The sequence below is a fragment of the Chelonoidis abingdonii genome, chromosome 13, assembly GCF_003597395.2.
Source record: "Chelonoidis abingdonii isolate Lonesome George chromosome 13, CheloAbing_2.0, whole genome shotgun sequence".
Classification (NCBI taxonomy): domain Eukaryota; kingdom Metazoa; phylum Chordata; order Testudines; family Testudinidae; genus Chelonoidis; species Chelonoidis abingdonii.
The window spans coordinates 24890046-24915704 of NC_133781.1; the positions used below are offsets into that span (position 1 = coordinate 24890046).

General features: G+C 41.4%; 1 protein-coding gene and 1 long non-coding RNA gene across 2 annotated transcripts in view; one reads left to right on the top strand and one right to left on the bottom strand.

Moving 5' to 3' along the window:
• LOC116833168 (uncharacterized) overlaps window positions 1-23335 on the top strand; it is a 42655-nt gene extending 19320 nt beyond the window's left edge. The window contains exon 2 of the long non-coding RNA XR_004375620.2: window positions 18730-23335. This is a non-coding gene — a long non-coding RNA (uncharacterized LOC116833168). The remainder of the gene's footprint in view (window positions 1-18729) is intronic.
• PITPNC1 (phosphatidylinositol transfer protein cytoplasmic 1) overlaps window positions 1-25659 on the bottom strand; it is a 182455-nt gene that overhangs the window by 22476 nt on the left and 134320 nt on the right. Inside the window, exon 6 of the mRNA XM_032794504.2 lies at window positions 9695-9790. Within this exon, the coding sequence (XP_032650395.1) occupies window positions 9695-9790 (96 nt within the window). The remainder of the gene's footprint in view (window positions 1-9694; window positions 9791-25659) is intronic.

Here is a 25659-nt window from a genome sequence, read left to right on the forward strand (position 1 = left end):
TGATCTTCTCTTCTTGTGGAACCCACAGTCTGAGTCAGCTCCTCCTGTGTCTGATCAGGAGTTGGGAGGTTTGGGGGGAACCCGGGCCCGCCCTCTACTCTGGGTTCCAGCCCAGGGCGCTGTGGAACGCAGCTGTCTATAGTGCCTCCTGTAACAGTTGCAGGACAGCTACAACTCCCTGGGCTACTTCCCCATGGCCTCCTCCAAACACCTTCTTTATCCTCACCGCAAGACCTTCCTCCTGGTGTCTGACAATGCTTGTCCTCCTCAATCCTCCAGCAGTATACTCTCAGCTCCTTGCCTTCTTGCTCCCAGCTCCTCACACACGCTCCTTCTCCTCTGGCTCCTCCCTGCCTGACTGGAGTGAGCTCCTTTTTAAACCCAGGTGCCCTGATTAGCCTGCCTTGATTGCCTGCAGGTGTTCTAATTAAAGTAGCTATCTCTACTGCCTTCTAGAAAGATCTTAATTGGCTCCAGGTGCCTTGATTAACCTGGAGCAACTGCCATTTGGTTACCAGGGTACTAGGGATTTGTTTAGCCTGGGGCTAACATACCTGTTGCTCAGTATTTTACTGTAGCCATCTGGCCTTGCCCCATCACAATATGTGCATATTTATTTGCTTTTCCTAAAGCTAATTAAGTATTTTTGGAAAAAGTGTGAGAGCAGCCACCAGCAGGAGCTGGTGACCGCACTTTAAGGCCACCAAAAATTTTGTCCTGAGAACCCCTAACTTACCTTTCTGTTTTCCAAAATAAGTGCTCATCTCATTCAGAAAAATCAGGAATTCATCCAAATATTTCTTTGGCACTACAGAGAATCTCTTTTCAAAATGTAATTAGAAATGAATTTAAAATACTCCTTGAAAGGGGGACAATCATTACACTCTTGGATCCGTGTATTTTGTATCCTAGTGTAAATCAAGCACAGAGGCAGCAATCTTTTTGCTTTGTTAGCACTTGATACCTAAAGTGCTGTTTTTAGAGCACTTTGTACTTGGCAATACAACGTGCTGCAAACATAGAGCAATTTGTGCCTTTCCCTAGCAAAATGACTTTATCAGATGAGTCTGCCTCATAAATTATATCGGACAAGCTTTGAGAGAGTTGGGGAAGGATTTTCGAAACCATCCATATATTTTGGTTGATGAATGTTCTAGAAAGGACCACACTGAGGCACTGAATTCTGAATGCTATGTTTGCCCTAAAGTTAAATGATTAGATGACTTCAGTGTTTAAGGGAGCAAGGCTCATACAAAGGCTTGGCTCATACAAAGGCTTTGCTGTGCTGAAGGGTACACTTTGCAATTTTTGGACTAAAGAATACTTTGCTATTCGTAAAAAATAAATCCCAGATTTCTGTGGGAGTTCATCTCAAAAGACATATTGTTACAAAGCTTACACTCATCATTAACTCGCAAAGTTGTCATGGCCAGATCAACCCAATAAAACATACACAGCTACATTCTGATCTTGAGACATTAAATGGTAGGGTTAGGAATATGAAGGGCAGACAACATTTTAAAGCCACCATTCCAATCCCATTGAAGACAGTTGAGTAGCACTGGTGTAACAGAGCAGGCCTTAAAATTTTGTCTGTCCTCTTAAATTCTTAACCTTTAGTTCCCAAGGCAAGAGTAAAGTGACTTATCAGCAACAGCTCAGGGGAGGGATTACAGGTTAATTCAGTGAAATCTAATCAAGACACTTCTCTGAAACTAAGTTCTTGCACTGGCTGTCAGGAAGACATCAGATCAAGTTTAGGTTTTGCTATTTACCTACAAGTCTTTATGTTCAAGATTATCCCTGGCCCTTGCCAATGCACCAATCCTGACCTGCAGCAGCGAGTGCTGGGCCTATATGACTTTGTCAGCTCTGTACTAGAAACACTCCTCCTAGTCTACTCCTGGGGCTCTCTTGAACATTAATTGCTCTCCCAGTGCTGCTGGTAATCCACCTTCATGCAGGGATTAGCTCCGAGCGCAGGGAGCACAGCCTGTTTACACTAGTGGTTTAAAGCGCTCAGACTTGCTGCGCTCAGGGGGGTGATTTTTCACACCTCTGAGCCAGCAAATTAGAGCACTATAAAATATAAGTGTAGACAAGCCTTTAGTCTTCAGAAGTGAAAGGGCAGTGGGCTAACACTGCACCTTTTTATCCTCCTACAGGTGGCTTTTTGGATGCCTCAAGACAAAGATTCTTTCTGGTGCACAGATTCTTTTTCTTAAACTCCTACCAGGGAACATTCTACCAACAGATATTTGACATGAAGTTAATTTTTTTTTTAGTCCTAAACTAAAGATCAATTTGTTTGATCTAGCATTTCAGAACTAATTCTTCATGACTGTATTTTGAACTGTGTGACCTGGCATTTCATCAACAGCTGTGAGGGGTAGGCTTTGGATTTCAGACTGTACGTACAGTGCTCCAGAAGGCTATGTCAGTGCAAACTCCTACTAGTATATTTTAATTGTAAATTTTGTATTTCATTTTTTAAATATTTCAGTTTTTATTTGAAGTTTATAAAAATAATTTCCCTGAGGCTGCTAGATAAATACTGCTTTACCCCAAATGTCAAGACAATTCTGCTATAAAGCAAAGACATTAAAAAAAAAAAAAGCATACGGTTCTGTGGCACAGAAGTGTAGCCTACAGACCATCTCTAGTATATATGGTCTTGTCTACACAGTGGAAATTGACAGGAATAACTAACTATTCTGGCATAGTTTAGCTACTCTAGAATAACACCTGTGTAGACACTATTCTGGAATAAAAGTGACTTTATTCCAGAATTATTACTCTATTCTGGAGTAATTACTCCACTCACAAAGCAAAGTCACTTTTATTCAGGAATAGGTTCTCCACAAGGGGACTATTCCAGAATAGCTATTGCAATATACTTATTCCAGTAGACAAGCACAGTGATTGATACACAAAGTGAAAAGGGATTTAAGTACATTAGACCAACATCTGCTCCAAGATACTCCATAGTAAATCTGGAGTGATTCCATTTGAGTTAACGCAAGGTGTAACTGGGAACAGAACAAAGACATTTGGCCCTTTGTTGCTCTAGCACTGAGCCCAGGCTTTGATATGCTCCATGAAACTTTCCTTATCAGAAACTCTTAAAGGAACAGTTTTCATTATAGAGAGAAAATTTTGTTTTCTTTCTTCTACTCTGACACTTTAACAAGCTGAGATGACAAAAATGATTGAAAAAAATGGGAATGGCTCTAAACTCAGACCCAGCAGTCACCATCAGAAAACAACATAGCTGTGGCATACATGGAGGACACATGATAATTTAGCCAGGCATTCTACAAGCTACTCAACTGGTGTTAGTAACTACAGGGAGACTTTCACTTGGTTCTGCTTAACCCAAGCTGAATTACTATACTGACAATTTAACACACTTTTACTATGGGAGCTGAAGCAGCTGTATTATTTCAAATGTCATCATTCTCTGTGCCTGAGGTATAATACGGGTTTAGTTATTCTAAAAGCACCCTGACAGTGGCAAGTTGGACCCATTAAAACACAGCTGTTTTACACTAAACAGAAATTGAAGGAGAACTGTCGCAGCTGCATGAAATCTTTCTATTTTGAGGTAATTTAAAAAGCTTACTCCCTGTCCCCCAACTTCAGCCACTTTGCTATAAACAGGAAATGAAACATTGTTAATCTGAGAATTTAAATATGGTGGTAAAGAACACTTTGCATAATAGTTCAGAGCTACGATAAATGTTTTGTTTATGTGAATGGCTCACTTGGGGCTCTCATTCTTGAGCAGTAGCTCAGCTTCCCACAGCTCCCACTGGCTGCAAGTGGCCGTACCTGCGGACGCTCAGGTAAACAAAGCATCTCATGACTCGCCACCCGCTTACCATGAATAAGCTGTGAACTAAGTTTGGGAACCCCCTGCTCTAAATCGAGCCCCCTGAAATGTGAGTCATAGTCACACAGGAAGGTGGTAGCAAAAGGTTTGATGATGAGAAACGCACAGAGTGTCATCACCAATAACTGTAGATTGGAGGAACTCCAGGGAAGACACTGAGGTGCAAGTAAAGAGACCTGAGTGTAACAGCTAGACCCCCAAGTCCAAACTGAATTAGTTCTTGAACAAATGTATGGGCCAAATTCAGACAGAGTTGCACTTACTTGCACCCAGTCTGAATTTGGCCCTTTGATTCTCATTTAGAGTTATATATGGAATGATATCAACCCATTTTCTTATGCTGGCTCTATGAGATCACCCAAGGTCTCATTGCAAAGTTTAGTGGTTTTGCTAGCATGTTTGCATACACAGAACTGTGACCATGTCCAGCCCTTGTGATTATGCAGGCTCATGTGGGTTTAGATAAACCTTTTTCAGATGCCTTGGACATTTACAATGCTCAGTGTATGAGTGCAGAAAAGGCAGGAAGTGAAGATTGTGGGGTTTGGCTGATCCAGTGGTTATCTAATATACAAAATCCATTAATACCTGGGCCATTTTATTTATTTATAAAATTCTTTTTGCACCTATCCTCAAAATACATGGGTACTTCACAGCAATAAAAATAAATTTTCCTTTTGAAAGGGCCAGATCCTCAGCTGGTGCCAATCACTGTACCTCTTTGAAGTCAATTTACACCTAAGGATCTGCCTATTTGTGCTTGCCATCATTAATAAAATCCTGTGATTCAGTAGTGCTTTTTTGCAAACATTGAAGGATGAGATTGTCACTCTTAAATGGATTAGGATCATTCAGATGGCTCTGGCCAAGAGATCACTCAAGATTATTCTGAACACTCATTGGTAGACATCCTCTAGGATGCTCCTGGCTGAAATGATAACAGCTCTTCGGCACATGTGGCCCCTGGGTAACTATATCTTTGACTCTTCAATTTGTAGCTTCTGTTTGTTGCCTTGGAAGAGGAGGGGAGCAAATATATGTTACATGAATTACACTTCCCCTCCCCCCCTTCAATCTTTGTCCTGTTCTCACAAAACACATCTCCTCTGTTTAGTTACAGCAGAACTCAAAGTGCGCCGCATGACTCCAGTTGGAGATTATGTACATGAAAGACCTGTCTTCTGTAGCTTTGGCTCTATTGTTTATGTGAAAATCACTGCTATGTGATGTGCAATGGAAGGGAAAATACAACCTCTTTAACCGGACTGATACATCCCTACAAATATATTAGAATAAGATACCTCTTTTAGACTGTGGGCTCTGTGGAGCAGGAAATGTCTGTTTTGTTTGTACAGCGCCTAGCGCAACAGGACTCTTGATTTCTCACTGGGGCCTCTAGCTACTACTGCAATATTGATATTAATATTAATAAGAATATAATCTTTATGTGTAACACAAATAGGTCCAGCTTTTCTGAACTTTGTTAAAGTTAGTGCAGCTGTGTACATTTACACCAGGAGAAGATTTGGTCCATAATCCATGGGTTGGTTCATAAACAGAAACTCAAAGAAGGGTCACAATCAAATTGCAGAAGGTGGCTTTTCATGGAGAGGCCCCTGAAATATTTATGATATTGATACAGTCAATTTACAAAGATGGGGGGAGGGAGAGAAAGGAAAGCTGTATGCCTCAGAGCTAAAAATAAACAGTTTGAGTCACAAATATTAGCCTAATAAGAAAAGTATGTTGTTAGTGCAATTTTCTCTGATCACACTAGCACAGGAATAATGATCCACCTATACAAATAGACTAATAAACACTGACATATTACAAGAAGATTCAATGCTGCATCAAGTGAAAGGAGAATCTGGTCTGTGGGTTGTAAATTGTGTAGAAAAATCCCTTTGAACCACTCTGAAAATTTTACATCAATCTGTTTTTAGTAGAAACACTGTTAATTGTACTATGAAAAATACAAAGGACCAGATTCTCATATACACTATGGTCCCTTTATGCTAATAGAGCCTTAAAATGGGCAGAAATTATATATATACCTTCTTTAAGGCCCCTTTACACTGCCAGAGTAGACTAAGGGGCCTTAGTGTAACTGAGAATCTGGTCCATTTCATACGGGAATATGAAAACACAGCTTGGAAACCTCTGAGTGTATGGAATCAGTTTTTAGAAATTCATTTCCAACTACCAAATACACACTGTATTGTTTTTTAAATGAGTACAGGACACTCTGCCTCCAAATATTTACTTTTCCCTTAAATTGGAATGATGGGCATCTTAGCTCTCAGTGTTTTATTAATTGCTGAAGAAACTTCTATGGTCTCTGCATAAATTATATTCAAGCACTAAGAGAAACATAACAGTTGTTGGGATATTTTTGTTGTTTAACAACATGAAAAAAACTCTCAATATGCTTGGAATCAGAGTCATAGATTTGTCCTTGAAATATAACACATGGTCTTTGAAACTCTTCACTGAGTTAATATGAAGTTGTTTTTCTGCATTGTAAAATAAACCTTATCAAATGAAATTTAATAGTTGTGTATTAAGGAACCATAAGACATGCTTAAAAGCTATTTGTTATCTTTATGTTTATAGTATCTTGAAATGCATATTGAGATGAAAAAATATAACTTGATTTCCATAAAACATGGCCAAATACTGGCCAGTTTAACTGCATGTCTGTTCTCTGCAGCTGTTATTCCTAAATGGTACTGGAAGATCATGGGATAGAGTTAAGATACTGTGAGGCTGGTGAGTCATTTCATAAGGTGACATATAGCATGGATTTCAGTACGCAACTGATGGCTTTTACTCTACGATATACTTATTTTTCACTCTCTTAGAAATACAGTTTTTCACCGTCTGTATTATGATGAGTAATGTATTATAAAAATTTCAATAGGAAGTATAAATAGGAGATCGTAACATATGGTTTCCACAGTATGAAATACAGATTCCCTATCTTATACAAATATTTCCACTGGCAGTTCTACATTTTGTATCCTAAAAATGGTTGTGCAGTCTTGTTGTGCACTGTTAAACAGCCACTGTGCTCCACCCCTGCTATGAGGATATTATTGGGTCCAGCCTGCCTTTCTGCAGAAGCAAATTGTGCCTCCAGAATGAACAGCAGGCATGAATCGGCGTAGTTCTCCCTCTAGCTACTTGCTTTGAGCCTGCAGTTGGGTAGCGTGAGGCTAAAGTGCTCACACTTGCCACTGAAGGGTGAGCGTTAATTCTGCAGCTGTAAATGGCATCCACCTAAAGGAGGGAGCCCTTCAGCACACTTTAGATTATTGAAACACATGGCTGAAATTGTCAAAGAAGCTTAAGAGAGTTAAAAGAACAGGAATGCTTGTGGCACCTTAGAGACTAACAAATTTATTTGAGCATAAGCTTTCGTGGGCTGCAGCCCACTTCTTTGGATGAATTAAGAGAGTTAGGTGCTCAGTCTTCATTGAACTTCAATGAGTTTTGGGTGCCTACATCCCCTAGGCTTCTTTGAAAATCTCACCCTATACATTACATAGAAAAAACTATGTTAAAAGAACAGCATTTAGGTTATAACGTTGAGCATTTGAATGTTAGGAAATGCCAGATTTATGGTTGCTCGTGCAAGCTTAATTCAGCCCCTTTGTGCTTTGAATTTATGCCCCAGACAAAGCAGGGATCCTATGGAAAAAATAGTATGTTATCAAATAATTAAAGACTCTACTATAATGCATATGCAGTGCACAAGACGGCAGAGTAGCATAGTTATTTTATATGTAATTATATTATGTGCATTCTAACAACTTCTTAGCATGCATCTTAAGCTAAAGTCTTGAGCTTGATAAAGGAATCACTTGGCAAAATTCTATGACCCGTGTTATGCAGGAGGTCACTAGATGATCATAATGGCCACTTCTGACTACAACATCTATGAATCAGCAGCAGCCTGAACCCTGAACCTTCAGGACCACAGTGTTGGTGTCACTAAGGATAATCCTAAGTAATTTAAAAGGTAAAAGGGAATAAGGATATACAGTCTCCCTGTTTAGGCCTCAGATGAGCAGAAGTTCTTCCATGTTTAAACTCTAATTGACCTAACAGGCCAATAAATAGAAAAGGCCAGGTGCAACGTCTCTTATCAGTTGCCATACAGCTCATACTGGTCTAAAGCAGAAATAATGAGGCCTGTGCACCTTTAGCAGAAGGACAAGATAACTTGCAGAAGGAAAACTTACTAATGAGCTGCCGCGGCCAAGATTACTTAATGCACCTGCGCTTACGTAACTGCTACAGGGGGAGGAAGGAGAAGAGGGAGGGGGAAGACAAAGAAGTGTGTGAGAAAAGAATGCTGCAGCCGGACAGAAGAGGGAGGGGAAACGGGGGCTTGCTTGTCAGCGAGAAAAGTTCTCATGGATATAAAGGAACAGACTGCTTGTTTTAGGTGTGCTGGATTTGAGGCATGTCAAGTCTCCCAGCACCACTTTGAGATCTCAAATAAACTCTGCTTGCTTCTCCCCCTGGTGTGTTCATTGGCGCTAAGCACGCCGGGCACGAATCACTGTTGTTTGCCTTGGGCACCCCTGGTGTCAGCAACAACAGCGCACACTGCTACCAGCTGAGCTACAGGACTAACTACACTAGCTAGCAGCAGCAGCAGCTGTGGGTGGACCAGTGGGCTGATGTACTGGATCTAGGGGATGGCCAAGGGGATGATGAATCGCTCTATCTCCCCCTCCCCCACAGTGGGAATTGGGGAACTTCCTGCCCCATGAGGTGCCCCCTGGTGGGACCAGGTGATGGGTCTGGGGAGATTTCTGGGGTGGATGGAAGGGAAGCTGGTCCTGGTAGGTCGGGGGTAGGGGTTCCTGCCCAGTGTAGTGTCTCTAGAGGGGGACCTGGTCCACTGGGGTCATATGCTGGACACAGGGGTGGAGAGGAGCCCAGCTCAGCTCTTTTTCCTCACCCCTAACACTGTGCCCAGGTGTTCGCAATAAAGCATGTGCTGCAGCAGCCCGGCCTTAGAATGTTGGTGTTAGTTATTATTTAGGCAGGCTGCCAATGCTTTCTGAGGAATGCAAGCAAGAGAAAGAAAATTGTGATTTTGAACAGTTTATAACAACACAAGTCAAACAGAATTTCACAGAACAAAGACAAGGCACTTCTCCACCTGAGAACATTTCCCCTGTTAAATATCAAAGGCCTGTTGTAAACTGGAGATTTAAAAACTTCTCAAAGAAAAGAATGCAAGTGTCTTTTACAATGGGAGGCAACCTAAATATAGGGGTCACTTCCAGATCCCTCTATAATCTATAGCTCTAGCCCACATTTTTAGACTAATGACCAGTACAATTTTATTTGAAAATACAAAACTTTTTTGATTCCTAAGAACCCTTTCCTAGCCCTGTCCTTCCATATACATGAAACGGTCCCATCAAAGACCTTTTATAATTCATACGAACATCTTAAGATCTTAAAAGAGATCCACACATTTTGCATATGGATGCCATATCAAACAAAGATCAACCAGAAGTGTGTCTGTTCCCTGTAAGCAGACTGCAGAGCAATCCATGTATTGTTTAAAAGCCTTCTCTGATGCTTTTGAAGAAAAAGAACCTATTTTTGAAAGTACAAAGATAAATCTGGACAACATTTTAGCACTGCAGTGGAGGATTTTCTGAAGCTCCTAGTGAGCAGCATCTGGGTTCTGCAACAGGGGTCAAACGTTGAAAAAAACCCTAGCAGTGACAAATGAACTCTAGGCTACATTCCTTCTTCACTGTTCTATACTCTTACCTCTGATTCTTTGTAATAGCGCTCAGGGATTTCATCACAGGCAATATCGATAAAGCAGACTTCTCGCTCAAGATCTTTGGCTTCGTTGTCAAAAATCTGCAAGATTTAAAGAAACTTTAACTTTACAACAGGACAGTTCCAGCTGCAATAGTGGTTACTAGGCATTGTGAGGGACTGAGCCAATGGCTTGTAGAACAGCAGAGCGCATAGTGCAGAGGAATCTGACCTCATGCTTGGAACGCTTGCAGCAGCACTCCATGTTCCACATAAGACCAAGCCATCCGCAGAATCCAGAGGCCCTGTACACGTGCCAGAGCATGCAATGAGGCCCAGGGGAGAAAGTGGGCGTGACCAAGGAGGCAAACAACAAGCAATACATTCCTAAGCAGGATCCAACTGCTGCTTAAGAGGAGTGTGCAGCAGCCATTGTTTTGTCCTGCTTCAAGCCAGGAGGTACTAGACTGTACTTAACAGTGCCCCTTGCTGCTTCTCTGCTCCATCCACTCCTTTCCATGTCACTGTGCACACCTTTGTAGGCTCCAGCCCCTAGTGACTACTGGGTAAAGCAGATATTTAGTCAAAGGATTATTATTTATGTTGCCTTCTCTAATTGTTAGGCCAGATATCACCATCAAGGGAAAAGCTGACTTTCCAGACTCAAATTTCTTTTGTTCTTTCTAGAATAGTTATTCTGCTTTCGGGACAATGATGAAATGTATCTGTGCATGTGTATGAAATAAGACAAAGCTTTCACTCTGATGTTATACTGAGACTCAGGATTCTGGTTGAATCCTACAGATTAAAAGGTTGAGGAAACTGTAAAGTCACAGGATAAAGTTCTGCTCTCAGATGTGTGCATGAAGCTCCTATGGATTTAAATCCTCTAGGACCAGATTTGAAAGGCCAGGCTCCATTTCTGCACCTACATACTGGGGGTGCACTTTTGGAACCACAATTATTTGCATGTACAATTTAGGCAATTTCTATGTCTAACTACCTGACTGCCCACAAATCAATTACATGGGCATCTCAATGATGTATGCTGTGTCTGCAGTGTTTTGTAGGCACAAAAATGGTGGCCAGGTTAAGGCGTCCTAAAGTCAGGAGAGCCATGCATGCACATTTAAGGACAAGAACTGGCCAAGAGTGTGTTTTACCTGAGTAGTACCATGCTCTATGGCTAACGTTTTCAGGAAATATATCTATCTCTTGCTTGAAAAATAAATTTAATGAACATACATAAAAGCTAAATCCGTTTCATTTTAGCCCAGTGGGACAATTAATTTTATATAAAGATACAAAATGCCAGCGTTACTCAGTAGCCAGACTGCCAGTTTGGTATTTCTGCAAGAAACATAACTATTCAATATACAGCATTCATCATGAAAGAGAGACTGGAAATGGGCAAATATATGGCAGGAGGTTGGGCTAGGCCAGTTTGTAAATTCTTAACAGGTTGGTATTAGTAACACAGATAAGAAATTTTCTTAAAAATATGTATTGTAATCTGACATTGTCCATTTAGCTGTGTACTTGACATGTTGCAGGCTCAATCTTCTAGCAGAACCTATAAATTACACACATTTAAATTTTTTTCCTCCCTTTAAAAAAGTTTGAAAGAGGTCAGGTGGACAGATGCCTGGAGGCTGTTCAATTAAATCCCTAGCCTTTGCTAGTTTTTCAGCCAAGTGAATGGTTAGAAATGCACATAAAAACGTACCATCCTCTAAGGGTTCATTTAGGAGGAAGAAATTATTATCCCATCCCTCGCCATCTCCATTACCCCTCCTCCTCAGCCCAGTTTGCCATTAGTACACAGACCGTTTCCTTAACTCCAAAAGTTGGCTGCATGATGTCCCAGCTCCCCATTACTAGCCCAAGTCATCATGTAATCATTGATCCGTGTTCTTTTCTTAGACTGTCCTCACAAGATTTGGAGATGGAGATTTAATCCCCTAGTTTTATCAGCAGTGGAAAATAAGAAGTCATTAGAGTACAAGATTGATTTCTTTTTTAGGTCTAATTCTCTTATTGCCTCTTCTAACCAAATACTCCGGGATATTCTTAAAGCCCACAGGGGGATGGTTTGATTGCTTTTGCAATCAAAATTAAGAGTCTGGAGAAATTAAAAAGTTTTAAAAAAAGAGATTAAAGCCCACAAAAAGAAACGGAAGGCTCCCAATCTGTGCAGCTATATTTGCAAGTGTGCTGAGTGAATGACAAGAATGCTTTGTTAATAAAGGAGAAATTCTAGAAAGGCTGAATGTTAAATATTATTAAATCTGAAGAGTCATTTTGAAAGAGAGAGAGAGAGAGCACACTTTACTACAATATACAAACATCTGTGCGCTTCCATTTTCCAAGAGGGATGAAAACTGCTCAAGAGAAGTTTCCCAGTCAGATTAAATCACCCACAAAATAATAGAAGAACAGACAGTAGATTTTAATTGGGCTATTTTGTATCAAGATAAAGTCGTTTGTTTAAAACAAATGCCCCCCCCCCCCCCCCCGCCAAAAAGCCCTGGGACAATGTTAGAAGAAACTTCTGATGTCTAAAGAAAGATCACACAGCACAGAAACAAAACCAAATGCTTTTCAATTTACTCCCATTTCTTTTCTTTCTACTATGTAATGCGAGCTTCACTACCCTTTTCTCTCCTAGGTTTCTGGCTCAAGTCTAGCCCAGGTCGTAGTCACTGTCAGTTTCCGCCATCTGACTGAACACTTAGGATATGTGTTCACTGCAGAGTTAACCTGAACAACTGACACTTGGGTCTGGGCACGTGGATTATCCCAGTTTGGGTGTGAGCAGCTAGACTACAAAACCATACTCAAGTATGCCCACTTGATTGCATTCACACTGGTTCTGCACTCACTCAGGTGAGGAAGTTGGACTTCTGGGGTCACATCCCATGGTTCTTTGTGCTGCTTTAAACAGAGCCAATCTATGATTCTTTCTTAGTGAATTGTGAGAGTACTTGTTTGACCTTGTGGGTGCATCTGACGAAGTGGGTATTCACCCACGAAAGCTCATGCTCCAATACTTCTGTTAGTCAATAAGGTGCCACAGGACTCTTTGTCGCTTTTTACAGATCCAGAGTAACATGGCTACTCCTCTGATACTGAAGAAAGCCCTCAGTGCTAAGATAAAATATTAGATTCTGGGCATGGTTCTCAGTAACACTTAGACCCCTTTATAGTGGATACATCTGTATGCCCATTTTAAGGCCCCTTCACACTGCCAGTGTAGTGTGAAAGAGCCCTAGTGTAAGTGAGAATCAGGCCTTCCATGAACAACACTGAGTCTGTGTAACTGAATGTTCCTATCATAAGCAAAGCCTGTCCTAGCTCCAACTCCATACATAGTAATAAATAATACAGCCTATGCACAAGGGGGACAAGGTTGCATCTCCTAACTGCTAGGCATTTAATTCTCCCTAAGAAGCTTGCATTAATGGAAAAATAAAAAAGATTATGGGCACAATCCTCATCTCCAATCTGGCCCCTTTATGTTGGGTGAAAGGGCCAGAGCAGTATAAAGGGGCCCGATAAGCTGTGATCTGGCCAAGGGAGGATTCCCCCAGCACAGGAATGGCAGAATCCAGACAGGCTCTCTTCTGCAGCATTGTAGAAATTCTGAACAGCGCTATGGCCCCCAAGCTGCTGTCACTGAGGCCCCCAGAGCAGCTCAGGATCAGGGGGGTACAAAGGTGGCTTAAAACTCTCTTAGCCCCCTCTCCCGCTGAGCTCTGTTTTCTGTGCTGTGCCTCTTAGAAACTCAGGAGACAACCTCTCTCTATGTGACTGTGATTTTAGTTAACTCTTCAGGTCCTCAAGCTTTTATGGAGACTTTCCTTAAAATTGCTGTTTAAATATAAATAAAGTAATTGAATCTTATTATCAGGCCGCATGCTAGGAAATTAACTAGAGATAATGGTAGTCGCCTGGACTATGACAGAATGGTGATAATTAGCAAACTGAGGGATTAAATATTTCCCTACGTTTCATTTCAAGCAGATCCTCTACCACCAAGGAAGCAATCATGTTGTTGACCTCAGTGCCTGATGACAATTCCCTCCACCAGCAAATAATCTCGGCGGTATATCAGACTCTCATCTTAATAACATGCATATTTTAGTGCAAGCTAAACCCAAATTGATGAGTTCTCTTTTACAAGGCCTTAATATCCCTTACAATTCTAAGATGGAGAACAGAATTTTACTAGGCTTAAGCAGGAATAGGCATCCCTGTTATGGTACTTTTGGAAAACTCCACTTTGCCCTGAAAGTGAAATAAACTCAGAAAGCTCCTGGCTATGGTTTAAGCCCTGCTTGCCTGATTCATTTGAATAATCCCACTCAAATCAATTATATAGCATAGAGTGCACAGGATTTATCCCTTAAAGAGACTCAGTCCTGAGGCAATTTCCTGCAAGTCCTCCCCATGCAACTGGCACAGACACTCAGGAGTTTGCTAGAGCCCAAGTGTTTGGAGATGTGATATGCCAGTCATCATTACCAATAGGATGGCCCAGTTCCAGTAAGTTGTGTGTGATATGCCCTAGGGGTGGGAGCTGAGGGTGGGGAGAAATCATACAGAGTCCCTGAAACCGCAGATTGAATTAAACAGCATCCATTTCATTTACAGCAAGTGATAATGCAAACTAATCAACTGTAGGGGGAAAAGGGCAAATACACTCCCTGGTTGGGAAGCTATTGAAGGATTAGGGGCAGGAGCCAGATCATTTTAAAGGCAAGGAAATTACTTTAGTTTTCCCCTAAAAATAAACGGATGGTGAATTCTTTTCTAGACTGTAAGGCAGTGTTTCTCTTAGAATAAGGTGACCAGATGAGAGACTTGAAATATTGGGATGCAGGGTGCGGGGTGGGGGTGCCGGCGAAGCAAAAAAACAAACAACAAAAAAACCCATGAGCTGGCGGCGGAGGAAAAAAACCAAAACAAAAGCAAAAAACACCAAAAACCACCAGAGCACAGGAAAAATTGGTGGGGGCTGAGCACCCACTGGCAGGTTGACGCCCCGCCCCCCTGCACCAGCTTGCCTCCGCTCTGCCTCCTGCCACATCCTGATTCTCCCTGCTCCCTCCAGCACTTGCGCTGCCATGCAGCTGATTAGCGCAAGCCTGGGAGGGAGCGGGGAGGAGGAGGAATGTGGCGTGCTTGGGGAAGAGGTGGGGCCAGGGCGGGGATTTGGGGAGAGATCCAATGGGACAGTGAGGGGGTGGGACTGGGGGCAGGGCCAGAGCTGGGATTTGGGGAGGGATCCAATGGGACAGTGAGGGGGTGGGACTGGGGGCAGGGCCAGAGCTGGGATTTGGGGAGGGATCCAATGGGACAGTGAGGGGGTGGGACTGGGGGCAGGGCCAGAGCTGGGATTTGGGGAGGGATCCAATGGGACAGTGAGGGGGCAGGGCTGGGGGTGGAGCAAGGGTGAGAATTTGGGGAAGGTTCCAATGAGGGAGGGAGGGCGCAGAATCAGTGTGGAGTTGGGGCGCAAGCCCCCTCCACCTGTGTTCCAGAGGGCAAAATATCAGGACAATTTGTGTCTCGACCGAACATTGGTCGCGATGCAGGACAAACAAGTAAATATCGGGACAGTCCTGATAAAATCAGGTCTGGTCATCCCATCTTAGAAAGGGAAGAACCCAGGATCTACTATGGTGTGTGAGTGACACTCATTCCTTTGCAGGGAGGCCTGTATAAGGCCAACACAGCAGTTAAGTCCCATTTAAGCCTTCAAATAAGACTTAAGTGGGATTTAAGTGGTGCACTGGCCTTGTTCTAGACCTCTGCACAGAGTGAATTTCACCTTATATAACTAAAGCCTGCACCCTATAGGAGCACGATAGAACAACTTTTATAGATTCAGAGGCACCAAACGTGCAACACTTAGGGTAGGTCTACACTACCTGCCGATCCGGCGGGTAGCGATTGATCTATCGAGGATCAATTTATCGCATCTAGTGTAGACATGATAAATCGATCCCTGATTGCTCTGCTGTCGACTCCTGTACTCCACCGTGGCGAGAGGCGGAAGCAGAGTCGACGGGGGAGCGGCAGCAGTTGATCCCGTGCTGTGAGGATGCAAGGTAAGTCCACCTAAGATATGTCGACTTCAGCTACGCTATTCTCATAGCTGAAGTTGCGTATCTTAGGTCAATCATCCCCCTCGGCTAGACCAGGACTTAGGGCCTGATTTTCAGATGTGCTAAGCAGCTGTAATGTCCGATGGAGTCAATGGGAGCTGTGGCTGTTCAGCACATCTGTAAATAAGGCCCATGGTATCTCAGGTTGGGCACTCAAAAAATGAGGCACCCAAAATTAGTGGCCAGAGTTGAAAAATCAGGCCTTGAAGTTTATGAAAAACTCGGAGCCCTCTGAAGGGAAAATACTACAAGCATGATGGTGTGCACATCGGTCTCGACAAGACAGCTACATTTGCACGTCTTTCCATTCCTGTTTTCATTCATTTATAACTTCCCCCATTCAGGCTGAAATATTCCAGGCCTCATATCTGCCTGAAATTTTCTTTTTTTTTAAATTTGAGCAAAAGCAGTTCCACAGTTTTTTAATATGAGGAGCATAAAAAATAAACATATTCCCCATTAGGAAAAGAAATGTTGCAGAACACAAGTTCTAGTACCAAAATGGATCAGGAAAGAAAACAGAAATTGGGCCTAGATAATGAGTGTGAATGAGCACTCCAGTGAAAACTGGCTTTTGATTTGACCAATTAATAACCCATTGAAAATGACTCTCTTTGCATTCACAGTACATTTTACGCAGAGTTTTCTTGCTCATAAAGTGTACACGAAGGAAGGATGCATTGTATCTGTCTGCATGGCTCGGTTAGTTATGCTTATTTGTATTATAACAGAGCTTAAAGTTTCCGTTGTGCTGGTGTCATACATAAACATAGTAAGACACAGCCCCATGTCATGAAGATCTTCTCATCTAAACAGACATAGCAAAGGGTGGGAAGGGAAATAGAGGCACAGAGAAACAAAGTGACTTGCCTGGGGTCACACAGCAGGCTGCTGAAAGAGTCAGGAATAGAACTCCTGATTATTGGTCTTGTGCTCTACCCACTGGACCATAGTGTGCAGTAAAAATGCTGTGAGGGTGCATGGTGAATATCTGCAGGTGCCCTGGCCTCATTAGCTGTGCACCTAGAAATGTTAAAGCTGAACAGCTCATATGTTTGCAACATAGAAGCTCCTGCCTCCGGATCTCATAAGATGTAGGATAGGCTGTTTTGGTGCTAACTAGGTTCTCTTTCTAAGATATGTATTTTCATAGAACATCAGGGTTGGAAGGGACCTCAGGAGGTCATCTAGTCCAACCCCCTGCTTGCTCAAAGCGAGACCAATCCCCAGACAGATTTTATTCTCAGCCATGACATTTCTTCTCAGCCAGCAGCACCACCTTCCTTTAGTGTACTTCAAGGGATGAGACAGTTAACTACAAAGCTAATTCAGCTGAAAATGTAGGTGGCCTGTATGTGTCAGCTAATTTCCACCAACTATGTGTTATGCTTTATCAGTAGTACGTTGTGTAAGATGGTTTACTGGTTGTAAATAACTTATGAGGCCTCTAAGGCACACACAAAAAAGTACAAATTACTACAAGATGCAATGACAGGATTTCTAAGGCAGCAGGAAAAAAGTATGATATGCTGTATTACATGAGGAATAATAGATGATCATTGGCTGTGATGGATAAAACAAGTGGGCAGTGTTAAGGTTACTGGCTTTTGAGTGCTTCTTTGTGCAACCATAACATTCTCTTAATGTAAGTGTTTTCAAAGGAATAATAATTATTGTTGTTAAAAAGTTGCTCTGTGAAGTGTCAAACATGGCATTATAAGTGTTCTGCAGCCAATGTTTCCTCAGGCCCAGAGAATGAGTGTATCAGGGTCTCTCTCTAACTGTATTACCACCATGTCTCCTTACAGCCAATTACTGGCTCTGCTTCCTACCCAAGACACAAAAAAATGGGCCCAGGCCCAAACCACTTAAGAATTGCAGAAGATTGTATCTAGTGTCTACTATTGAAAAAGAAGGGAACATGTTGTACCATCCTCATGCAGCAGTTGGTTTTGCTCTCCCGGCGAGTATTGTTTTTTTAAATATATTCTAAAACAATGTGTGCTAACTACCCTCATGAGGCTCACTTGCTCTAGCTGTGTGCTAAAGTACCAAACAAGCAAGCTAGTTTCCGTAAATGTATTTTCAAGATGTCTCCACAATTACCACTCTCTCCACCTCTTCTGAATCCTTATGAAGATTATTAAATTAGCTGCACTTACCAAAATGTAATGAGGGCCGACCCCTGGCTTTGACCTGGGATTTGACTTCTGACTCTGCCTCCGATCCCCTGCTTTGGTTTCTGACTCCCAACTCTGATCACTAGGCCTGACTGCCCTCGTCCTGATGTTCACTTCCATAAAACCAGGTCCCCATAATGGAGATGGGATTCCAGCCCCGTACAATAAGTTCAATATTTTAAAACTACAAAGGGGTCACTATTTGGATAACTGTGCAGAGGGCAACGGACCTGCTGGCACTGATGTTGGGACCTAACCTCCGTAGGTTTATAAAGAAGTAAGTCCACTGCCTGGGCAGATTTTCCCTCAAACCAGGGTCCCTCTGCAGTTGCAGATTCATCAGTCTGTTGTAACCAGCCCTGCCATAGAACTTTCCTCCCTGAAATACAACATTTGGGGGGGATTTTCGCTGTAATTGGCACTCTTTCTTCATTTCCCAGGGCGGTGATTCCTTAGCAACTGCTAGAATGAAAACTTTCTTCTTTATTTATTCAGATACTCTGGTTACAGAATCCTTTTCATGGCTCAACATTTATTATTGTTTTTCCTGTTCCTTGGAATAGGACAGCAAGTGCTTTGATAATGGGATTGAATAGGTAGTGTGTTTTGCTGAAGCGTCTCCAGTGCCTTTGTATCTTTTGCTGAAATTTTGCCATTTTGTTTTCTTTCTTTTTTATTTTAACATTTTTAGGTGAATTTAGTACTTGAGGAAGGAGCCAGACTCAGAGTTTTGAAGGCTCAAGTCTCCTATTCACCCAGAAAACAAGCACAGCTGCCTGCCAACTCTGTAGCAGAAGGACCACTTCTACGGGATATTTAATTTCTATGGCCAGCTTATTCCTAACCCCTTTCCTGAGACCACCAACATACATCAATTAGCACTATTGGTGTGGTGGATTTTGTGATGTGGGTTCCTGTCCATTAAGAAGTGAACTGAGACCACAAACTACTTTCACATCGATTTACAAGCAGCCAGACTAATGGCTGTTGACCACTCATGAGCTGAGCTAGAATTGAACGAATGCCCTAGATGTAAAAAACTCCCTTCCTAATAGCAAATATATTGAGCTATTTCCTAGCTTGCTATTTTGTAACTTCTTACACCAAGAAGAACCTGACTGATTCATCGCTACTATTCTTATGCCTCCTACAGCAAGAGCACCCTTGGACAACTACATACTCCTCTTTCTAAAGCAATGAAAATCCACCCCAGCCATGCTGAAGCTACACCAACACACCTTTCCTGATTCTTTGCACTTGGTCCTACGCGTATGTTTGCTCTGCAAACGGACCTTCCATTGATATGAATGAGAGCCTGGACCCAGAAAGCATAAACCTAAAATGAGGCCACACAGATTTTTAGAATACCAGCTAAATGAGTGCTTGTTAACACTCAACAAATGCTGTTATACGGGTGTATAAGGAGAATGAAGATTGCAAGGCTGGTTTTGACCGTGGGAATCTCTCGTACCCCAATGAAGTGCATTGCCAACACGTATGTGAGCCTTGAATGAGTCTGAATATGGAACTGGAGGTATGCTGATTTGTGCTTGTAGTGCATCCTTTATCACAGCCTGCCACTCCAACAGCACACACAAACTATTAATACCTGATTGTATCAAGAGTCAAACCAATCCCATTTCTCTCTATATAAACCACCAGGTTTTTGGTTTTTTCAGGTGCCCATTAGGTGATTAGATAGTTGGTTTAATTAAAAAACCTCACCATTTTAAAATAGTATTCTAATTTTTTGCCTATGAATTTCCTTTCTAAAACCTTGACAACCAGCTATTTGCTGGTCACCACTCCCACATCCTGGTTATTTTCATTAGAACTAAGTTTCACCAAGATGTCCAGAATATGCCTATCGATCTATAGAAGACCTTGAACATCCCCAGGCAATTCAGAAGTAAGCCTGTAAGGAAAATGAAGGAGGAGGAGAGAATGTTTAACTGGAGAATTAAAAATTTTATGAAACAAAACCCAAAACAGTGGGGTTTATTTTGGTACGTTGAGGAAAGATGTTTGTTTGTGTATAAATAGTGGTGTAACATTGCAAAAAGGATTGTAAATATGAGCATTTTATTTTTTTATTAAAATTCTGGCACAAAGCCTACACTCTCTAACATGTGATTTCACTCTCCTTGGATTGGCATAAAGCTAGAACTGTTGGCTAATTTCCAGTTTAATACCACAGCATCGGATAGCAGCTTGTGTCAGCATTTCCATTATAAACCACTGTTTTCTGAGGTTTGTAATTTGGCTTTAAAAAAGGTTGGTTAACCCAAGCCCAAATTTTACAATAATAATAATAAAAAAATCTCTTTAATTTGCTTGAATGGGAATTTTGCCTGAGTAAAGACTGCAGGATTTGGTTTATGTTGCAATACCTGTTCACTCAGGATAATTATCTACCTGGACACATTCCACCATAGCCATCAATGTCTTTAAACAGGGGCAGCCCCATTTAAGACCATGAAATTGCACCTATTTATACCAGTTGTATATCTGGCCCATTGAAAATGAGCGATGACATTGTCTGCCATGGTGTAAACTTCAAAAGGTAGTTGTATATTTATAACCTTCCTCTCCCCTTTTTAGCTCTGTGTCAAGCCCCCAGTATTAGTTCCCTCTTATGAAGTGTAGTTTGTTTAGATTTGTCCTGAGGTGAAGAAGGATCATTTTTACAAACAGTGCACACACTCTCCACTACTACTGAGCAGTGATTAGTTTTTGAATGCCATCACCTCTGTATGCAGGACCAGGTACTGGACTTGCCGTGCATGGCCTCTCTACTATTTGTTGAAGTTTTAGAAGTTAGAGGTAAGGTGATTTTGTCTGGTTAATAGCCCTCTGTCATAATGGGCTCAATTCTGTTTTCCATGAAGCCTGTGCGTGCGAATGGGACTGACTATTCGTAAAGGTGTTCAGCACTGGGGTGCTGGAACTATTTTGTATACTGGGTGCTGAGAGCCATTGAACCAAATCGTAAACCCTGTGTATGATGGAAACTACTTCAAGCCAAGGGGTGCGGTAGCACCCCTACTTCCAACACCCATGGTTCAGCAAGGTTTGGGCCCTCCATACCGTGTGACTTTGAGCCTAATCTCCCTGCATGTTTGCCTGTGTTTGTCAAAAAAGCCATTAGGTGGGGCTCTTTTCACGATGAAGAGATTTCATTGCAAATCAGTAGGACACAAGTAAACAGTGCAATTAATACTGCCAAACATTATCAATATAGTACAGATAAAGTTGTCCCTAAAAAGAACCTATTATGTGATTCAGGCACATTTTGCAATGATGTAATAAAAGGTGCTCATAATTAGCATATTTCTATTTTAAAAAGGTGTATCAAGGCTAAATTAGAGTACAACTCAACGCTCTATATTAAAGTCAGCATGTTTTGTGGCACAACTTCCCTTCAAACAGAAATGAACAGACGTTCACTCTAGCCAGAGTTCCATTTCAGGATTTAGTGGAACTGCGCTATATCAGGGTTTGCGATAACTAGGTTCCACTTTAGTCATTAAGAGAGCAACCAAAAAACTAAAAATAAAAGAGCAGAACCAGAAACAGCTTTGCTTGTCACCCTTGTATTTTAGGTAATAGCTACAACTTAATTTTACTCCAGCTGCATGTTTCTTTGTATGGCAACAGACACTGCAAAGTTGCACATTAAAGAGGAAGGAGCATAGTTTTAGAAGCATGATGTAACACTGTACATTCAATCACTTCCCAGGTTTGCAGAATCAGAACTATAAATTGGAAAAGATTTCCTAACTTTAAATGATGACACTCCACTGTTTTGAGGCTAAATATCGAGCAATATCTGCCTAGTAGCCACCTATTTTTAGCATGTTCTGACTATTAATTTGTCGAACAATACTGCGCTAATTTATCAAACCATACTGCTATTATTCCTCTGCATCAAGCTTATGTACACAATAGCGTCACCACTGTGCTTTAATTTGAAAAATGCTCAATTCTGAAACAAGGTGGGTGAGGTAATATCTTTTGTAGGACCAAAATTCTGTTGATGACACTGCATTCTGTTGGAGAGCGAAGAGCACATTGGAGGTATATTCTTCTCTCAGTCCACATTTATGCTTGTAGCTCCTACTGCAACAGTGTTATTCAGAGTTATACACATAAAACATAGCCCATTGTGAAGATACCACATCCTGTTATTTTTAAAGATGAGTATGCCTCTAAATCTTTGCTACTGTCTTGTATTGCCCTTAAGAGAATGTATGTACAGTATTCTTGCTAATAAATGCTCCACACCTCTCTAACAAAAGAAAGAGTATCCTGTTCTATTATTCCACATATTAAAAACTTTCATGGTATTCTTCAATGTAACAAACCAGTCATGTTCTTAAGGGCATAGGTTTCATACTATAAGCAGCACAGGGTGGCAAGAGATTTATAAATAATTCTTTTTTATTGTGACAACTGTTCAATTATTTTTAAGTTCTGTACCTTTTGCTTCCCACTATCACCAACCAGGCAATAAAATTCAGTGACCAAGTATCAGGAGAAATGTATTTTTGAATAAAAAGAGAAGTCTGTCAAAGAGAATGAGAATTCTGCAACCAATATGAAAAGCCCAAGGAAAGTGAAATGTGTATCTGCGACTGAATCATTAATTTTAATAGCATCTGCCCACACTGTACCTACAACTACAGTTTGCCCTAGCCTACAATAACTTTCACCTGGCCCAGAAAGTGTGTGGCATGCAGATCTAGCTTAAAAACAGCTCTTTGCTAGCTATGCATGGCACACTCTTTTCCTTCCCTTTATATATTTTTATTACCATTTAATGCTGGTGTATATTTATAACGAGGTTAATATCAGCTTTGAACCCACCCACAAATGGACTTGTGTAGCTGTCTGACATAGCTTTGGTAGATAGCAAAGATGTGCAGACAGAACAATGAGAAATATACATCTGAAAGGATCAATAATTCTGTTTTCTTTCCATGTGTGTGTGGGTGCGCATGTGAGAATGTTAAGACATCTGATTCACGCTTGAAACATCCACTTGCTATAATTTGACTTGTATTCTGGAGAGAACATATTAACTTCAGATTATAACAGCCTAAATATTACATATAGCTGTGTACAGACCTGTCACTGAAGGTCTGTGTAAAAAACGGTGAAACATTTTGTTCTTGAAAACTTGTAATGTTGTTCTAGACCAAGATTTAATTCACTTATATACACTCCTTGGACAGCCTGTAAGAAACGGATGCAATATAAATTGACTTTTAATAAATGGATTATGGGGGTGGAGATGATTTAATGGCTTAATATTATTTCAGCAGAATTGATACAGGTCTCAGCAAAGCAAAGAATTCACTCTGCAACAGATGACATGCCATTGCTTCTAAAACACAAAGCTCCTTTACAAATAAGGGAGCAGACAGAGGTGGCTCCCCCATAGCTTCTGTGGTGCACAACAACGAGCGATGTGTGAAATAGGTAACATATTTTGCATGAAGGGTTTTGCCATTTCACTTTGGGTGGCTTTGTGCGGATTTGATTTTTCAGTGACATTTTACAGAAAGGTTATTTTTGTACTGAAAAATTCAGAAAATCCAAACTTTCCTGGGTCATTTTTGAGTGACAAATTGGTGGACTGTGGAATTTTTTGCCAAGATGGGCCCATTTTCTCATTCGTAGTGAAATGTGAAAAGATTTCTCAGATTTTGAGTAATTTTGCCTTTGTATTTTTTGCAGGTATTTTGTTCATCACTGTTAATACTTGAAAAATTTCCTATAAATTAAATGCCCCAGGACATCACATCAGCAATGACAACCTTGTTCCATTCAGACTATCTTCAAAATGGAAACTTCAGGAAAGATAAATATATAGTCCATTTTGAAATTAGATGGGTAACTTACGCTAGTCAGGCCCTGTTACTTCAAGGGTAGAGTAGCCCCAGGCACAATTTGTTCTCTTATCTCTTACTCCCTTTGCAGGTTGGTAGGGCAGCTATAATTCCTGTCAAAGTTCTGTAGGCGAAACTGCTGTGAGAGGTGGGGCTCTAGGTGCTGGGGGAGAAGCTCAAGCAGCAACTTTGGCCATGCCCTCTTTCCAGCCGCTCATCCACTTTTGGGGCTGTACTGACTCTTTACACCTCTAGCCCCACCAAACTGAGGTTGCAGCTGCCTTGTGGTACTGTAATCTTATCCGCTGGTGGAGTTTGCACCATGACAGGGTACACTGATGTTAACCTGTGTAACCCTAGAATAAATTAAGCCCCAAATCCTATTTTCCCAGTTTGCCTAAATCAAATAAAATCAAATAAAATTTAGATATACCTCCTATTCACTTTATTCAGGAATATTTTGACTGAGCTAACTAAAGGCATTGTCTCTGAGATCCGTACACTTTTGTACATATAAATACTTCAGCGATCTGATTGACCCTGATCCTACCAGTCATAAATAAGAAAATATGATGATGATGATGATGATGATGACTGGGGGAAGAACAAGTGTCAAATATTTTCCCTGGACTTTTTTTATTCTCTTCCTTGGCTGTCATGATGTCACTGCTCCTTTACCATGAGGGCCCATCCAGCTGTCCTTAAAGAGAATCTATCACCACATGAACTCTAAAAACATAAGCAAACCTTATGGATATCTGTGTCAGAGCTAAGTGCCTGAGGAAATGTGTGTCATTCCCTGAATGTTCACTTACCACATCACTTTTTATTGACAGAGCAGGAGCAAGGGGCATGCTTAAATGAATGCTACATCCCCACACAAAAAGAGTTCAACTCATGTCAACTCTTCTAAGAAGCAAAAGCCCTTAGGGGGAGTGTCCCAAGTTCTGACATATCAGTTATTCAAACCTGGAGAATCCAGTCCACTTATTGGATTTACAGGATTCAGGAGTGGACAGCAACCACTGTCATTCCCCTCAGACTAAAATTGCTTGGGGTCAATCAATATCTTCAAACACATGTCCCATTTGGAAAGATCATGTGCTAACCCAAGGCACAAAATAGAATGGATATGATCATCTGTTAGAAAGAACTAATTGTTACCATCAGAGTCAATGGGAACTCTATCTCCAAGGGAAGAATTTGGCTCAAAGGTTTTTTTTTATGTGCACAGAAAATATTTCTTGTACTATATCAGATGAAGGGCTGGGGGAAGACAAGGAATCCATTTCAATTTTGGTTTGATGAAATCCTCTACCAAAGCAGAAAGACATCTAGACCTTCACAAACTAAGGTTTTACATTTTATCTATCTACTGTTTAGGCCTGTCACAGGGCAGGGCTCCCTCACTCCGCACTCCTTACTGCATATAGTCCTCATGGACATCAGTGACAATTTTAACACCAAATGCTTCATTTACAGTGTGCTACACAAGTCCTTGTTCCCCCACAACATAAGGCTTTTGCCTTCTCCCTAGCCACAGGGCAGGGAGAGATTTCACCTCCCTGAGATCCTGGACATCTCTGGCCCTTCCTTCTGCTCTCTTTTTTAACTGTCCTCAGCTGAATCCCCTTGTTAACTGGTATTTAATTATCACATTACTTGGTACTTAATTATCTCATCACTTTCGCTCATGTGAGGACCCTTATCAAGTACACAGAGAAGTGAGT